Genomic DNA, 14508 nt, shown 5'->3' with positions numbered 1-14508 from the left:
ATGGCTCCCCAATACAATTTCCTGTTCCTAGAATCTTCCAGAAACATGCGAATCTTACAAATGAAAAACTTTCCATTGTTACAGTCAATTGAATGCAAACCGAGTTCAAATTACGAATTGTTTCTTAATAAATATGGTGGGTCTGGTTTCTTTTGATAAGCCCAAGTTGTGGTTTGGTTCGGGATTGCATAACAATCACCGTCAACTGATCGGTATGTGTCCACTTCAGAAGTTTTCCATAGAACCGCAATGAGAGCCGTAGTGCATCAATGGATCCTATCCTGTTGGTCTGGGTCTATCGCCAGATCAGGCACATGCTCTCGTTGGAGGCGTATCATTTCCTCCAATGGAACCCTTATCCACTTCCTGTCGCGTGGGTTTTCCTCAACTTGAATGGACATACCACGATTGCATTTTTATAAAATAGTTGTATTTTGTGTGTTACAAAGCGATGCATGTAGATATATGTATAAAATACTTAAAGCATTCGAATGTGTGAGTGAGTCGGACATAGGGAATAATATAAATATCCTAAAATTAGGATAAGTTGACAGTGCTTATTGAAGTATTGCCTACATATCGGAAAGGCTATAATTTTGAATAGTGGGCTTACTTATGCTAAGTTATGTACACTTGTGTTAATTCGACTAAAAAGTATGAATAAATCACGATAATCACACTCTAATACGCACAACAATTTCTTTGAGTGGAGCCACAGAAAAGCGTGTAATGTGCTCAAAAATAATATGAAAGCAAGTGCAAATGATACACTTATTACTTATGGGTAATACTGCAACTAATTGTCCAGAAACTCCCACTCGCTGGACGTGTTGGAATCGCTTGTTGCTGGGGTTTCCATTCTCAACGGGTCTCCAGCCCGCCGAAAGTCGGGTAGAAAGCTTGTGTACTCCTCCTCGTCCGGATTATCCTGCAGGGTCAGTGTTGCTTTCGGCTTGCTCTTGACAAACTTCAGAGGAGCTACTTTAGGCTTCAGCGAAGCAGACGCACGAATCCCGTCTATCGGCTGGCCCGCATTGTAATCGTCGATTGGCTGTATTCCTGGTGGAACGGTCTGAACACTGGCCTCCTCCAGTCGGGTGGGGTAGCAGCTGATTAAAGACTCTGTCAGCTGCGTCGTCTGAGCATGGGCGGCACGCAGCTCCTCTTGGGTGAGTGGGGCCAGGTGCACCTCGGGCAGGTCCAGCTCGGCAGCCAGAGACTTGGCCTTGGCCGCCACGGTCTTCTGCAGTGTGGTCGGGCTGAGAGCGTCGGGCAGATGTTCCATAAAGGCGCTCTTCAAATCCAAAGGCGAAGCCAGGCCATTGCTGCACGGGGTTATAGAGATATCTTTGGTGCACAAAAATAGGATAAATCCTTAATACTTACTTCTCCATCTGACAGTAGCTGGCCTCCATTATTGTGGCAGCACTAGTGAGTGGCAGCTTCAGCTCGTGCGTCTCGTGACCGATTTCAACGACGCCCAAGCCACTGTTCTGCTTGCCAACGGATGGCTTGCGTTTTCTACTGGAGGTCGTGCCTGTGGTGTGAACTATGGACTGCTCGAAGTCCATTTCGCCAATGCGACGAAAAATATCCAGGCGGCGGTTCTGCTGAGCCAGCGGCGACTCCACGGCCAGCTCAATAGGAACATTCAGATCGAGTTTCTCGACAGGCGGCAGCTCAAAGCATTCCTCGGCACTGTGCAGGGGCTCTGCTTGCAGCTCCAGCGGTGACTCCAGCTGGGAGTAGTGTGAGGCGCCCAGGACTGGAACTGGCGGCGGCATCAATGGATTAAATATTACTTTCGCCGTCTTGTTTGGCGGCTCCGGCAGTGGAGCCAGTCGCAGCAGGGAGCGCTCGCCTTCCAGCACAAAGATCTCCTTGCCGTAAACACAAAAGTCGAGAATCTTGCGAAACCCTCGCGCCACAGCCTCTACCTTGAGGCGGTCCATGTTCAATATATACAAATTTGTATCGTCGTGGGTCACCAGCAACGAGTCCTGGCCATCATACAGATACAACTGACGGAAATAGCTGCTAGCCACGTAGGGCACTTCTCCGTCTTCTTCTCCAGGAACGGCTAGTTGTGGCCTTGTGGATGGGTCACTGCGCTGCTTCGGGTTTAGTATGGGTATCTCCCATGTGGGACTGCGCAGCACAGCATCCTTAAACAGAATAGTCTTGGACACATTTCCGAAGGCGTCAGCCATCCAGAAGCGCATACCAGGCCGCCCGCAAATGAGTTGTGGTTGGCTGCTCGACAACTTTTTAAAGAACACGCCGCCGCAGTCGATGAGCTGCTTGCGATCCTTCTTGCCCACCTGGGTGATGTGCCACTGTCCAGTATGGACGTCGCGCTGGCACACAATACAGCGGTAGAGTGTGGCGACTAGCAGGTGGCTCTGGTGCAAGCTTAGCTGGACAATTTCATAAGCTTCGCTCAGGATCTCCACGGATTTGCTTTGGTGCTGGATGGGAAAAACTGTGGTCATTGGTGTTCCATTGCTGCTCAATTAATTGTACCCACCGTTTGATAGTCGATTTCCGTTAGCACCACAACACCTTGACGGTCGCCGGAGAAAAGTTTCATGCCATTCTTCGACCACTCGCAGCAGCTGACCACACACCGGTGCAGGTCGCGGATGGTGTAGCGTTCGATGGGTTTGCTGCGCGTACAGGGCGCCACCAAATCCAAGTCCTGGGGCAGTTCCTTTTGTATCTGGAATATGCTGACTTGTCCATTGGCGCATCCTGCTGCCACCATGTACTCCACAGAGTTGACTATCTTCACGCACGAAATGCGTGTGGCAACCTGGAACGAAATTGTGTGCGGGGGAATCACACGCCACCGTTAGCCGACTTTATGACTAAACGACACGCATGGGATTGGGATGGGCCATTCAGATGGGTTGCCAGCATGAGTCATAGATTACCTCCGACTTGAGCTTCTGCATCTCGCCCGTTTGGCGATTGTACCAGAATACAATGCCCGCATCGCTACCCACTGCCAGGAATTCGTTTGTTCCATCGACGCAAGTTAAATTGAGATTGGCCGAAAAGAATCCACGCTGCAGTCGTGCCGGAATGTGATCGATGACATCAGTTAGCGGCGCCCACTCCCGTATGGAGCACAACTCCTTGCTGTTGGCCATTCTCAGCTGGCTCGGTTCTTAATGCGAATAACAAACAATTCTGTCCCAATCTAATCCGGCTGTCAACAAAAAGTACACACTCCTAGCTGAGCTGCCAGGTGTCTGGAAAAAGGCCACATCTGGCAGCACCAGAAACAATCGATAGCAATGTCTATCAGATATGTTTTACATTTTATTATTAAAAAAAAAAAATTCGACAAGTAAGATTTTAAATAGCCGTCGGGCCCGTGTTATACGAAAATAGAAGTGGTAAAAAAGTAGCAGCCACTCTCGCACCACACAGCAGCACCGCACCACATAATTGTATACGACTGGCGTAGATAAAAGAACAAAAGCAAACCTCCCCCTTGCTCGTCGTTTGGGGTAAAGTTCACAAAGCCCATTGCCAACGGCGGAGCTACACACGACAGTTTTCAGCCGTCGCCATGGCCGACAACAATAATCTACGAACCGCTGTGATCAACGAGACACCTTTACTGCCGCCGACGAGCATCGCTGGAGCTGGATTTTCCAGTGGGCCTCCGCCAGATGCAGTGCTGCGTACACCGTACGCCGGTAATGTGCGCGCTCTACCAAGCCTCGCCCCACCACTCCCACAGTCGCCGTTTCAACAGACCCAATACGGATACGGCGGAGCATATGGAAACAACAGCTACGCTGGAGGTTATGGCAGCTACAACACTGGAGCAGGGTTTGGCGGTGGATTTGGAGGAATAGGCCAGTTTGGTGGCAGCTGGGGAGCTCCGTTCAGGTCGTATGGCGGTGACTTTGGCGGAGGCTACAACAGATTTGGCGGCATGGGTGCTATGGGTGGCATTGATCCGGAGCAGCGTTTTATCCAGATGGCCGAGGCAAGTTCGCGCCCAGCGTTCCAGAGTATAGAGTCCTTGGTATCGGCCATTGGAAACATTGCCTCCATGCTGGACTCGACATTCTTTGCGCTAACAAGCTCATTTCGGGCCATACTCGGCGTGGCAGCTAACTTTGGACGTTTGCGCAGTGTTTTTGCGCAGTTTTGGACGACATTTGCCATCTTCCGTGGTCTGAAGTGGATCTACAGAAAGTGAGTAGCAAAATAGAAAATAGATTGAGGATGCCACGGCGTCTGCCTGGTTCGTCAAACCGGATACTTGCTGTAAACTTTGGCAGAGCGCTGGCACATCGTCCTCAGAGCTGAATGTTGAATTGAAGTTTGACATGTTTAAATAACTTTGCTAGTTTGAATATTATTATACAAAAATAATGTACCAAAAATAACATAAATATTTAAGGACCGTTCTCTACGACAAACAAAATTGAACATTGTCATTACCCAAATGTAAATGCTTGCAGAATTCTCTTCTGGCTGCGATTGTCGAATTTGGATCCTTCTTCGGAGGCTTTTAAGAGGGCCTTTGCCGACGCTCTCAACGAGAACAATGGTCAGGCCGGAGGAGGGCCACAGCTTCCGCGAAAAAGAACCTCGCCCTGGCCCGTATTAGCCTTCATCAGCTTCATATTCACAGCCCCCTATCTGATCATGAAGCTAATGGGCACGGTGACGAACACGGCCCAGGAAGAAGGTACGCCGCCTTATGCACATTGCACACTTGCTTTATCTAATCACGAGCACTTTGATCTGGCCATGTGCTAGTAATCAGGCCGAGATAAGCCGTGCGAAATGTCGAGATAAGCCCTGGGTATAATTCTTGTATGTTTTCATTTTTGCAGCCCGCAATCCATCCAAATGGATCGCACCGATTCACACCAATGCTGTATACGATTTCACCGGACGCAATCAGAGTGAACTTTCGCTGAGTGCCGGCCAGTCGCTCCAGGTGGCCCCCCGCGAGATCCAACAGACTCTCAACCTGCTCAACACCGGCTGGGCCTTGGCCACAACGAATGGCCAGACTTCAGGCATTATACCTATTAGCTATGTAAAATCGCCACAGCAACTTCGGCAGGAAAATCAAGAACAAGTGAAGCACACACAGTCACAGCCACAACCGCAACCAGAGCTGATGAATCTGTCTGCAGGTGCTTTTCCGGCACCGCCGTTGGATCAACAAATGAACTACGACTTCAACCTGGCTGCCCAGCAACAGGCGCCCCTTGGCCCACCCTCAACAGCGGCATTTGAAGAGGGATTCGCTTGAGTTGTTCCAGCCAGCCTGGCCTGGCCTGGCCCTCTGTGTAGTTTAAGTATCTTCGATTGACCTGTTGTATTTTAAGATAATTTCCGCCTTTTGTAAGAATATTTCCATTTAAGGCCTTTGAATTTGTGTGTAAGACTGCTCTGCTCTGCGGTCCGATCCCAATGAACTAAATTAAACTACAAACAAACCAGGAGTTCCACGACTGATTTCCAAAAGTGATCGCCAAATGTGAGAAAACTCAACCTCAATTAGAAACTCGTTCCTCGGGTTTTCTGAAAGGGGTATGCAAATAGGGCGAAGAAAAGTGTAGAGGTTTTCTATGTTTATATCATATTTTACAATATGCAATTCACTTTATTAACTCGTCACTCGATTCGTTTGTCAGTTATTCCCATTGCGTGCATCTGTATGCAATCCAATCATTATTAATTATTCGATTTGTTACACAACTACATGCTCGACACTTACATTTAAACGCATTCTATTTGACTTTTCTACTAATTTGTAATTTGTATTTGTATCCACTTGAAGATTGTATAAATTCTGAAAATTTATATTTCGCTTGTATTTATTTTATTGCTAAATTGGTAGGTTGATTATTTTGCATTCATCCCATCGCCTTTACTTTGTCAAATGTCATGGGACGTTCCCACTGTTTTAGATGGTAGAATTAAACATATTACATATGTATTGGGGGATGTTCTTCGTTTTGTTCTACTCGCAAAACAAATTGCAGTTCATTTTGGTTGTTTAAAATTGGGGTGCATTGTATTATCCAGAGACAATTTACCCATAACATGATCGCTTTCGCTTTAGTATTATTAATTTAAAGGAGGAGAGGCGGCAAAGGGGAGACTCGTACTCGTAACAACTAAGAAATAACATTTTCTTTTCGTTTTCTGGGGGATTGCTTAATCTGTGTGTTGTGTACACTCCGCTTAACTATGCAAATTACTTTTTAAAAACTTCCTTTCAGCTTAAACATAAATCTTCAAAGATACAAGGGGGAAATGCGTATGCAAAACCATTTATTTATGGTTCAGTTTCCCCATGTTGGTTATACGATAATTATAGCAATATTGTATAACTTAATAAAGTCTTATTGAAAGTTAAACAAAACCGACTGTGTGGGTGGGGTGATTGGGAGGCGGTGTAGGGTTGGAGGGTGGTAGAGTTGTGTAGGCGAGCCGACAAGTTTAACCGTGTGGTGGGGGTCGCGGCAAACCTAGCAAAGCATTGATAAACGTAAAACTAAATGTATCTTCAGCATCCGCAGCATCTGCATCCCCGTCCGCATCGGCCATTGCATGTGCAATGTCAGCGGCATCGTCAGCTCAATCTATGTCATCCTCCAGCTCATCATCGTCCAGCTCCAGCTTGAGACCTTGTGTTGTGTTTTGTGACAAGCTCTGAGAATCGTACACAGTGAACTCGGCATCCTCGTCGTCGGAGTCGTACATGGTCTCGCCAGTTTTTCCTGCTCCATACGCTAAAGGCAGAAACGGAAAGGTGTTGCACGTGTGTTTTGTCTTGAATTTGATCCAATATGAAACCTACCTTCCACATATTTGGCTAGATTTGGTGGGACCCAAGTCTTCACACGCTCAATGTTCTCGGGCGTGCACTCGCCCTTGTCCAAGCCTAGAATGGTTAAATCAATCAGATTACTGATTACAATCTGATTACAGATTACTTACCCAAACAGAAACCCATACGCTTGAGGACCTCAATGTCATCGTGCATTTCAAATGTCTTGTCGAACTTGAAGATGTATTCGGACCTAAATGATAGGGGCAGGGGCAGTGGATGGTTAGAGTGGAACTATGTTGCGGGAACTGAGAAATATTGGACTTACTTGTCATTGGTCACGCTGCAGTTGATCTTGGTCGATTTGTGCGTATTCACAATGATGAACGGCAGCTGACAGGATGCATTTGCTGAGGGCACCACGCCCTGGCTCTCATTCCTCTTGTTTCGCTCGACTAGGCCTTTGAATGCTACATGCTGCATGATCATTTCGCGCAGCATATCGTTCTTCTGTTTAATGCGCTCCCTCCGGAGACTGTTCTCCTCTTCCAGCGCCAGAAATTGCTAAAGAGTTGACAAGGACGTAGCATTAGTGAACATATTCCAAGGACTCCTCTTGACTCGCTCTGTCCTACCTCTGCTGAGTTGGCGGGCAGTCCTATCCAGCGTATTTCCTTCTTATCCTTAGATATAACATTGATTGCCATCAGTACGTTGAGCGCATCGTAGACACGACGTCGGATATTCTTTTGATCACAGTTGCTGTCGTATGCATTGTTTTTCATTTCTTCGCTGACCAGTTCGTCGGCCACTTCATTGTATGTGGTTTTGCCCTTCTCCTGGACCTTCTCGCACACCTTCATGGAGAAGTGGCGCAGACCCTTGCCGGCCTTGTCCGGCTTGCGTTTCCTTTGTACTGACGAGGATGAGGCGGACGTTGAGTGCATGTTGCTCTGTATGGCATGGCTATTTGGATCAAGAGAGCGATCAGTTTAGTTCGTTTCGGTGAGGCATTCTCCTTTTTCTGGAAACTTACAGTTTTGACTTCATTTTGATTGGATTATTTGGCGTAAACCTCACAAAGCGTTCCTTTATCTGTTAATTCAGGAATACACATTCGATTAGTTCCGCATGGAGTGGGAGTGGAGTGCCGCGCTACTTACCACGTCGTACGTGTCGCCGCCCACGCTGGCGCCCTTCTGTGCAGATCCAGTTGTGTATGAAGTATCTGTGTTTGTTCAATGGATAACGCATGAGTACCGACCGATAGGTTGGGTTGGGTGTGTATTGTGGCTTACTTTCTGTTTTTGGAATGACCTTACCGTTGTCCTGCAGTCGGATGAACTGTCCCTGATTTGTGGTGCCCTGTAAAGAGTGGGAATCGTGAGTTAGGCGAGGAAATTCTACGATCGAAAGTAGTCTTACCATCTGACTGAACGCTCCCATGCGTCCAACGGTGCCAATGCCACTGCCATTGCCACTGTTGCGCGCGGAAGAGCTAGTGGCATACACCACCGAAGACTTTCCACTATTCATTTCGGATTTCACTTGTGCCGGCTTGCGCATTGTCGCTATTTGTCCTACAAGTAGATACATGCACTTTCAGATTGGATATACTCCAAAGAACTAAGATATATTTGATAACACGATTGTGTCAATATCCCCACCACAGGCATACACATCAAACACATCATTGGCATGTGTTTGTGTGTGTGTATTCGATTATCGTCGGTGTGCAGCCCTCGCTGTGAGGCGAGCAAAGTGGAAAGAACGAGCGCGCGCAACTGAAAACGACTGCAACAACAGAAAATTAAAGCGAAAGCACATATTTCCAAAGCAGAATAGGCCGCATATATGTTTATCACACACACACACACAATCATGTATTCACTCTGTGGAAATCACCTCCTGTGGCATGGACGGATGCAGCAACAACCCGCAACCAGATCGCTTAGGGTTGTTGTATATTATATTTCAATATATAGTTCATGGTACATAACACATTAAGTATGTAGTGTTTGAACCAAAAGTCTCTTCTTTTGTATTCAAGATCGAGACATGGTGGTATTCTTTTTTATTTTTATTAGATTTAAAACAGATTATGAATTTGCATTCGATAGGGATTCGGAGACGTCCCCAAATGGACTTTCTACATGATTTTTACATGCATTTTTGCAGGGTATAAGTGAGAAGTGGTGGAGTTCTAGATATCATTGATATCGATAGTTTTTTAGTCACTTTTCCCGCTCGTCTTCACTACTTTTTCAGTCGTAGTTAGACTCATATTTTAAAGTTATCTGGTATTTGGTTGGAATTTGATACATAATATCATAGCAAATGATAAATGAAATCCTAAAGGGGTTCAAAAATTATGAATTAGAATTAAAAACCTATGGGGTCAAATTAGTTGCATGTATCCCTGGTTTCCCACCTTTACCTTTGTAACCGGCTTTTTCTAAGCAATTCAAGTTTTTTTACATCAGCTTCGCTCGATATGATAATTATTCACCTGTCGCCTGATATTTGCATAACCATAACAACAGAGCGAGTGGTCAAGGGAGAGACCAAATTAGGGCCTACGCTCTCAAACTCCCAGAACAGGAACAAGCCAACCCGCGAATGTCTTCGAATAAAAATATCTGCCAACTCTCTCACTCTCTCACACGAACGCAACCAACCTTCAAATGACGCACACAGTGGCTTAACTACAGGCATACACGCCTTGGGTTAGCCAGCGGGGCATATTGGAGATCGACTAACTTTAATTCTAGAAATGTTTGTCCTAGATTAACCCTTCTGATACAACGCACAAAAATACAAAAAAAAATAAAATCGTTTTGAAGAAGCGCAAGGATTCACTGTAATTAGTAGTGGGACCGTGGTTCGATGCTCATTCATGCAAGCATCAAACACATACACGTGTATTCCAGTCGCTACACGCTTACACATGTTTGAAGTTTGCCCGTTTTGGGGGTTTCGTTTTTTTTACCAAAGCGATTATGTATTTGTGTGTGTGGCATTGTTGTTCTTGTCTCTAGCCTTGTTCTCTGGCTCTCTCTTTACCGCGCCGTCTTTTTCTGACTGCTTGACACATTGCGGAATGTCACGCAGTTTTTATAAATTTTCTTTTGCTACAATTGTTATTCAAAAGCATGATTATCATGGCTGTGAAAGCAAATATTGAAGGTTTATAATGCAAAACGCTCTTCATACTGAATGTGGTAGATGGTATAGCAGCGCTTCCACGACCGCCTGCGGCTGGGCTGCAATCAGCTGTTGGCTGTCCGATAAAATAAAAGTGGGAGAATAATATGCCCATGAATGTGTGTGTGAGGGAGCGCGCCAACTGGGCGATAGTTGAATGGAAGGTGGGGTGGGGGCAGAGAGAATACACCGACTTTGGTACATACACCTAAATAAGCTCTCTCTATGCCGCTTTTCCCTTACTTTACTTTATTTTGTTTATCCTGTTCTGCAAGTTAATGTTTCTCAGTTGTCCTTGCTTGCTTCTCGGCCACCAAAAGAGTATCAAACGATGAATATTGTCAGCAAAAGAAACACGAAAAAGAAAAGATGGCGTTTTACGCTCCGCATGCAACTTTGTAGTATCGTATAGCGCCCGCCTCCATATGTGCGTGTGCAAGAGTGTGTGGGTACTGCTTCTCCGTTCCTCTGCCCCTGATAATACACACACACACACACAACCAAATAGAATGCTCATTAATCAACGCAGCCTCGAAGTCCTTCCCCGTAATATGGGAGAACCCTCAAGGCTCTTCTGTTGTCACAGAGGAGATAACGAGATATGTAGATACGGGAGGGAAATTGGCGCCCCCCACTTACCGTGCTCATCTTGAAAGAAGAAATTCACTTCATCCGTTTTAGCTGCACCGCTCGCTGCTGCTGTTGAAGAGTTATGCGCCATTTTAGGAGTAGCTTGGTTGTTATTGTTATCGTGTGTTCCACTCCTTTCATAGAAAACCAACCAGGTAGGCAGGTGCAATAGTGTCGACGTTGCCGCTATGGCCGGTGCCCTGCACAGATAGCCGACTGTTGCCTCTCGCCCACTCACTCCCCACAGCACTGCTTCGCTTTGCGTTGCTTTTCTGGCTGTCAGCTCCTAGAGGGCCGCCAAAAAAAGAAGTCTTGAATAGCAAAAAGCACGTAGCCGCAACGTGTGTATAGGTGGCTAAGTGTGAGTGCTGTGCTCGTAGTTTGTGTGTATTTTTCACTGCACTGCACTATTGAAACACGTGTGTAAATTCGGTCTTTGCCTAGACTTTTATTCACTTAGGGATCGGTATTAATGGGTACAATATTCGATGTAGCTCGAGTCAAAATGGCGAGCGCGAGCGCATTTTTGTTCACTTCCAGCACAAGAGCATTTTTTCTTGTCACACACACACAGCGGCGGCCGCAAAATTGCTTTGGTGCCTATTTTCGATGGCGATTTTCGCTTACTAAACGCACTTCGATTTTCACAAACAATATCGCAAAAGATTCCTCGAAATGCACTCTCTCGCGTGGTGTGGTTAGATTCGAACAATTTGTAACTTTTAACGGAGCACGATATGCACAAAATTTCCACCAAGTCGTTGCTTTTTCGTTTTCATGTGGGAAAGGCAGAGCAGGCCTGTGTGCGGGTGCGAATGAAATGGCAGACAGTGCGCGCCAATTTACGCATCAATCGAGCTCAGTGTTGCAAGCAGCTGGTTCCCGAACCGACTCGCAACACTGTCCGCAAAATGTAAACAATGCCGACACTGCGTTCCGCGACTGGTATTTTCCGCCCAGGTCTTTTACGGTCCCACCGCGAGTCAAATAATAAATTAAGCAGAAATTTGATGATAAAAAAAATGGTTAAGCTAGCCTACAATAACAAAACGAGAAGAACACCAACGGAGATTTAACAAGACCGAGTTAAAGGAGTTATAGCACTTGCGGTAGAAGCCAAAGCAGAGCGGGGACACATCGACTCCAGACAACAACAAAATGGTCGATCGTGTGGCAGCTCTGTGCAATTATAATGTCTTGGAGGTAGTATTTTCGTACCTGGACCTCAACGACTTGGGCCGATGTTCGCAAGTGTGCAAAAGCTGGTTCCACTTCCTAAACGACGAGAACAGCGACGTCTGGCGGTGGCACTGTCTGAACAAGCTGCCAAAGGAAGTCACCAAGTCGGAGCTACTGTCGCCCGTCCCCACCTACAAGACAAAGCTGCGAGCGTTCTTTCACTCCTGGAATCCCAGCGACTGCTCGCGCAATGTTTACATTAAGCCGAATGGATTCACCCTGCATCGGTAAGACAGCTTGGTCGCGGTCTTTATCAATACTATTGCAAACCAAATTGGTCTTCGTTGTTAGGAACCCCGTGGCTCAGAGCACAGATGCTGCGAGGGCAAAAATCGGCTTTCGACACGGACGCCATGCCTGGGAAGTGATCTGGGAGGGTCCCCTCGGAACGGTAGCCGTAATTGGAATATCCACGAAGGAGGCAGCCCTGCAATGCCACGGCTATGTGGCCCTGTTGGGGTCCGATGATCAGAGCTGGGGCTGGAACCTGGTCGAGAACCATCTACTGCACAACGGCGACATGCAAGGAGGTTATCCATTGTTGAACAATGCGCCCAAATACCAGGTGGGAGAGCGGATACGCGTCATATTGGACTGTGATGATAATACTTTATCGTTTGAGAAGAACTACGAGTTTCTGGGCGTGGCCTTTCGAGGTGAGCTTATCTGGTGGTTCTCTTACTGATTTGTGATGTTCATTGCCAACTATTCTTCGTGTCTGGTTTCAGGTTTGCCCGATAAAAAGCTTTTTCCCACAGTATCTGCTGTCTATGGCAACACTGAGGTGTCTATGGTCTATTGTGGCACCCCCTTAGACGGATAGCTATCTCATAAGCAGATGCAGTGCAGCCTTAATTGCGTACATTTTGTTTAACAAATTTAATGGATCCATATAGATTTATCTTTTATCTGTACATGTACTCTCGATTATGTTTTTAATCATTCCACATGCGACTCAGTTTGATATCTTAAATATAGTTTCTAGGTTCTTTTTTGTACAAAAATTAAGCATTTTGTTGAGTTTATACCACGCCACGCCAAAGTTCAAATCCACCACCGCACTATCCTCGAACGGCAATATTTACGTTAGTTATACGAACCAAATGAATACCTATATTATAGCAGCCAACCAATTCAGCAATGTTTGTATGTACATCCCGATCCTAGACATTTGCCCAAATAAAACAGAATAATGAACTAAACTAAAACATATCCCTTTAATTATACGCCCACATATGTGTCTGTCCCAATTGGGTGTGCCCAACGTACAAACTTTCAGTGCTTAACCTACTGTTTGGGATTGTCGGCAGTTTGCGTGACTTTGGCCCAATTGTCCTCATCAAACAGATCATCGAAATTGTTGTAAAAATCGGCATGCACATGTTTGTCATTGGTGGGAAGATGATCCATCATCATGCCAGTAGCTCCGCCCGACTGTAAAGAGCATGATAGTATAATTCATTTGTAAGTTGTTTTTTTGGATATTCTCTTCGTTGGTGGCTTTAAAGTTAAAACTCACCTCATCCATTTCCATGTAGCCGGGACCCTCCGAAAACATCTCGTCTGCAGCTAGTGAAGGCTTCATATTAAGATCCATTGCTGGTTGGATTGGATTTTAATGATTTGTTTATACCAAAATCTGTGAAAATTTGACAGAAAACCAGGGAGGGAAAGCCAGCTGCCGCAGAAAACCAGGGATGCAGCGTTGGCTGCCAAACCATGGATATATCGAAATCTTTTTAACATAAGCTAAAAAGAGTACATTGGTGAACAATTTAAGAAGATTTGCTTTTATTTAAAGTTTTGTCTAAATAATTTTCTAGACATTTAATTTTCTCATCATATTATTTCTCTCAAACGATTATCGAACGGATCGATATTTTTTCTACATAGTGGCAGCTGAGCAGCAACTAAGCTGGCAGCATCGCCAAACAGCTGTTTGCACCTTCAAATATCAAATAAATATTGCAGAAATGGTGCGCGTGGGACTCCAAATATCCGCCACCTTGGAGAACATAGACAAAATAGAGACGTGCCATCCAGACTATTCATTCTTCGTGAAGTTGACCTGCAGCAACTGCGGCGAGCAGTCAGACAAATGGCACGACATAACCGAATCGGAGCGGGTGCAGCAAGACACTCGCAACGCGGCCGGCTTTAACTTTTTCATGAAGTGCAAAATGTGCAGCCGGGAGAACAGCATTGATATTGTGGAAAAGTCGAACGGTGAGTGTCTATCTATTATCCTGCCAGTCCAATCACTGATACTGTCTCTGCAGTTCCTTACACAGCGGGTGATAGTGGAAATCTTAAGACCATCGTCATATTTGACTGCCGCGGCCTGGAACCTGTTGATTTCTCCCCCCGCTCTGGATGGAAGGTTTTCTCCTCCGAAAATGGCCAGTCCTTTGAGGATGTCGATCTATCGGAAGACGACTGGGTGGAGTACGACCAGAAGAATAACAACTCCGTAGGAGTCTACGAGTTTGCCTCAAAGTTCGTCAAGCTTAAGAAGTGATCAGTGACTGTTTCTCTTTATTCAATATTATGAATAAATACGTGGAATACGCTCTCACTCTCGGAAAACAACAGAAATAGGATGTGCTCTTTGCAAGCAG

At 45.9% G+C, this 14508-nt stretch overlaps 6 protein-coding genes across 8 annotated transcripts; 3 read left to right on the top strand and 3 right to left on the bottom strand.

Moving 5' to 3' along the window:
• Nucleotides 1-411: 411 nt before the first annotated feature.
• On the bottom strand, nt 412-3238 carry LOC117592330 (WD repeat-containing protein CG11141). The gene is made up of 4 exons (XM_034286021.1): nt 2934-3238; nt 2528-2812; nt 1387-2468; nt 412-1325 (listed from the first exon to the last, which is right to left on the bottom strand). Exons 1-4 carry the CDS (start codon nt 3150-3152, stop codon nt 797-799), a joined length of 2115 nt encoding a protein of 704 aa, XP_034141912.1. The 5' UTR covers nt 3153-3238; the 3' UTR covers nt 412-796.
• Nucleotides 3239-3334: 96 nt separating this feature from the next.
• LOC117592334 (probable peroxisomal membrane protein PEX13) lies at nt 3335-5844 on the top strand. The gene is made up of 3 exons (XM_034286027.1): nt 3335-4215; nt 4485-4714; nt 4863-5844. The coding sequence occupies exons 1-3, from the start codon at nt 3578-3580 to the stop codon at nt 5288-5290; spliced, it is 1296 nt and encodes a 431-aa protein (XP_034141918.1). The 5' UTR covers nt 3335-3577; the 3' UTR covers nt 5291-5844.
• Nucleotides 5845-6008: 164 nt separating this feature from the next.
• On the bottom strand, nt 6009-11482 carry LOC117592333 (transcription factor Dp). 3 transcript variants are annotated; one of them, XM_034286025.1, is made up of 10 exons: nt 10661-11482; nt 8243-8397; nt 8140-8182; nt 7981-8045; nt 7854-7912; nt 7453-7786; nt 7146-7381; nt 6988-7070; nt 6848-6931; nt 6009-6779 (listed from the first exon to the last, which is right to left on the bottom strand). In XM_034286025.1, the coding sequence occupies exons 1-10, from the start codon at nt 10740-10742 to the stop codon at nt 6625-6627; spliced, it is 1296 nt and encodes a 431-aa protein (XP_034141916.1). In that variant the 5' UTR covers nt 10743-11482; the 3' UTR covers nt 6009-6624. The 3 variants fall into 3 exon arrangements, with proteins under 3 accessions (XP_034141916.1, XP_034141914.1, XP_034141915.1); XM_034286023.1 differs by having other exon boundaries at nt 8116-8182; nt 10661-11481; XM_034286024.1 differs by having other exon boundaries at nt 7453-7783; nt 8116-8182; nt 10661-11479.
• Nucleotides 11483-11598: 116 nt separating this feature from the next.
• LOC117592336 (F-box/SPRY domain-containing protein 1) lies at nt 11599-13087 on the top strand. Its single transcript, XM_034286030.1, has 3 exons — nt 11599-12117; nt 12182-12546; nt 12619-13087. The coding sequence occupies exons 1-3, from the start codon at nt 11810-11812 to the stop codon at nt 12711-12713; spliced, it is 768 nt and encodes a 255-aa protein (XP_034141921.1). The 5' UTR covers nt 11599-11809; the 3' UTR covers nt 12714-13087.
• LOC117592341 (COP9 signalosome complex subunit 9 homolog) lies at nt 13084-13558 on the bottom strand. The gene is made up of 2 exons (XM_034286034.1): nt 13410-13558; nt 13084-13324 (listed from the first exon to the last, which is right to left on the bottom strand). Exons 1-2 carry the CDS (start codon nt 13485-13487, stop codon nt 13178-13180), a joined length of 225 nt encoding a protein of 74 aa, XP_034141925.1. The 5' UTR covers nt 13488-13558; the 3' UTR covers nt 13084-13177.
• Nucleotides 13559-13804: 246 nt separating this feature from the next.
• On the top strand, nt 13805-14465 carry LOC117592338 (UPF0587 protein GA18326). The gene is made up of 2 exons (XM_034286032.1): nt 13805-14116; nt 14170-14465. The coding sequence occupies exons 1-2, from the start codon at nt 13864-13866 to the stop codon at nt 14406-14408; spliced, it is 492 nt and encodes a 163-aa protein (XP_034141923.1). The 5' UTR covers nt 13805-13863; the 3' UTR covers nt 14409-14465.
• Nucleotides 14466-14508: the final 43 nt, after the last annotated feature.

The sequence above is a fragment of the Drosophila guanche genome, unplaced genomic scaffold, assembly GCF_900245975.1.
Source record: "Drosophila guanche unplaced genomic scaffold, DGUA_6, whole genome shotgun sequence".
NCBI lineage: Eukaryota > Metazoa > Arthropoda > Insecta > Diptera > Drosophilidae > Drosophila > Drosophila guanche.
This window is presented reverse-complemented; position numbering and strand designations above follow the sequence as displayed.

What these genes read in the sequence shown, in the direction of transcription:
- LOC117592330 (XM_034286021.1), bottom strand. Translation starts at nt 3,152, where the DNA reads ATGGCCAACAGCAAGGAGTTGTGCTCCATACGGGAGTGGGCGCCGCTA. An exon ending in TGCAGAAGCTCAAGTCGGAG is followed by an intron (nt 2,813 to 2,933) that starts GTAATCTATGAC and finishes ATTTCGTTCCAG; the next exon opens with GTTGCCACACGCATTTCGTG. An exon ending in AGCTACTGTCAGATGGAGAA is followed by an intron (nt 1,326 to 1,386) that starts GTAAGTATTAAG and finishes AACCCCGTGCAG; the next exon opens with CAATGGCCTGGCTTCGCCTT.
- LOC117592334 (XM_034286027.1), top strand. Translation starts at nt 3,578, where the DNA reads ATGGCCGACAACAATAATCTACGAACCGCTGTGATCAACGAGACACCT. An exon ending in CTGAAGTGGATCTACAGAAA is followed by an intron (nt 4,216 to 4,484) that starts GTGAGTAGCAAA and finishes AAATGCTTGCAG; the next exon opens with AATTCTCTTCTGGCTGCGAT. An exon ending in GAACACGGCCCAGGAAGAAG is followed by an intron (nt 4,715 to 4,862) that starts GTACGCCGCCTT and finishes TCATTTTTGCAG; the next exon opens with CCCGCAATCCATCCAAATGG.
- LOC117592333 (XM_034286023.1), bottom strand. Translation starts at nt 10,742, where the DNA reads ATGGCGCATAACTCTTCAACAGCAGCAGCGAGCGGTGCAGCTAAAACG. An exon ending in TGGGAGCGTTCAGTCAGATG is followed by an intron (nt 8,183 to 8,242) that starts GTAAGACTACTT and finishes CACTCTTTACAG; the next exon opens with GGCACCACAAATCAGGGACA. An exon ending in GGTCATTCCAAAAACAGAAA is followed by an intron (nt 8,046 to 8,115) that starts GTAAGCCACAAT and finishes GAACAAACACAG; the next exon opens with ATACTTCATACACAACTGGA.
- LOC117592336 (XM_034286030.1), top strand. Translation starts at nt 11,810, where the DNA reads ATGGTCGATCGTGTGGCAGCTCTGTGCAATTATAATGTCTTGGAGGTA. An exon ending in AATGGATTCACCCTGCATCG is followed by an intron (nt 12,118 to 12,181) that starts GTAAGACAGCTT and finishes CTTCGTTGTTAG; the next exon opens with GAACCCCGTGGCTCAGAGCA. An exon ending in TCTGGGCGTGGCCTTTCGAG is followed by an intron (nt 12,547 to 12,618) that starts GTGAGCTTATCT and finishes GTCTGGTTTCAG; the next exon opens with GTTTGCCCGATAAAAAGCTT.
- LOC117592341 (XM_034286034.1), bottom strand. Translation starts at nt 13,487, where the DNA reads ATGGATCTTAATATGAAGCCTTCACTAGCTGCAGACGAGATGTTTTCG. An exon ending in GCTACATGGAAATGGATGAG is followed by an intron (nt 13,325 to 13,409) that starts GTGAGTTTTAAC and finishes TGCTCTTTACAG; the next exon opens with TCGGGCGGAGCTACTGGCAT.
- LOC117592338 (XM_034286032.1), top strand. Translation starts at nt 13,864, where the DNA reads ATGGTGCGCGTGGGACTCCAAATATCCGCCACCTTGGAGAACATAGAC. An exon ending in TATTGTGGAAAAGTCGAACG is followed by an intron (nt 14,117 to 14,169) that starts GTGAGTGTCTAT and finishes CTGTCTCTGCAG; the next exon opens with TTCCTTACACAGCGGGTGAT.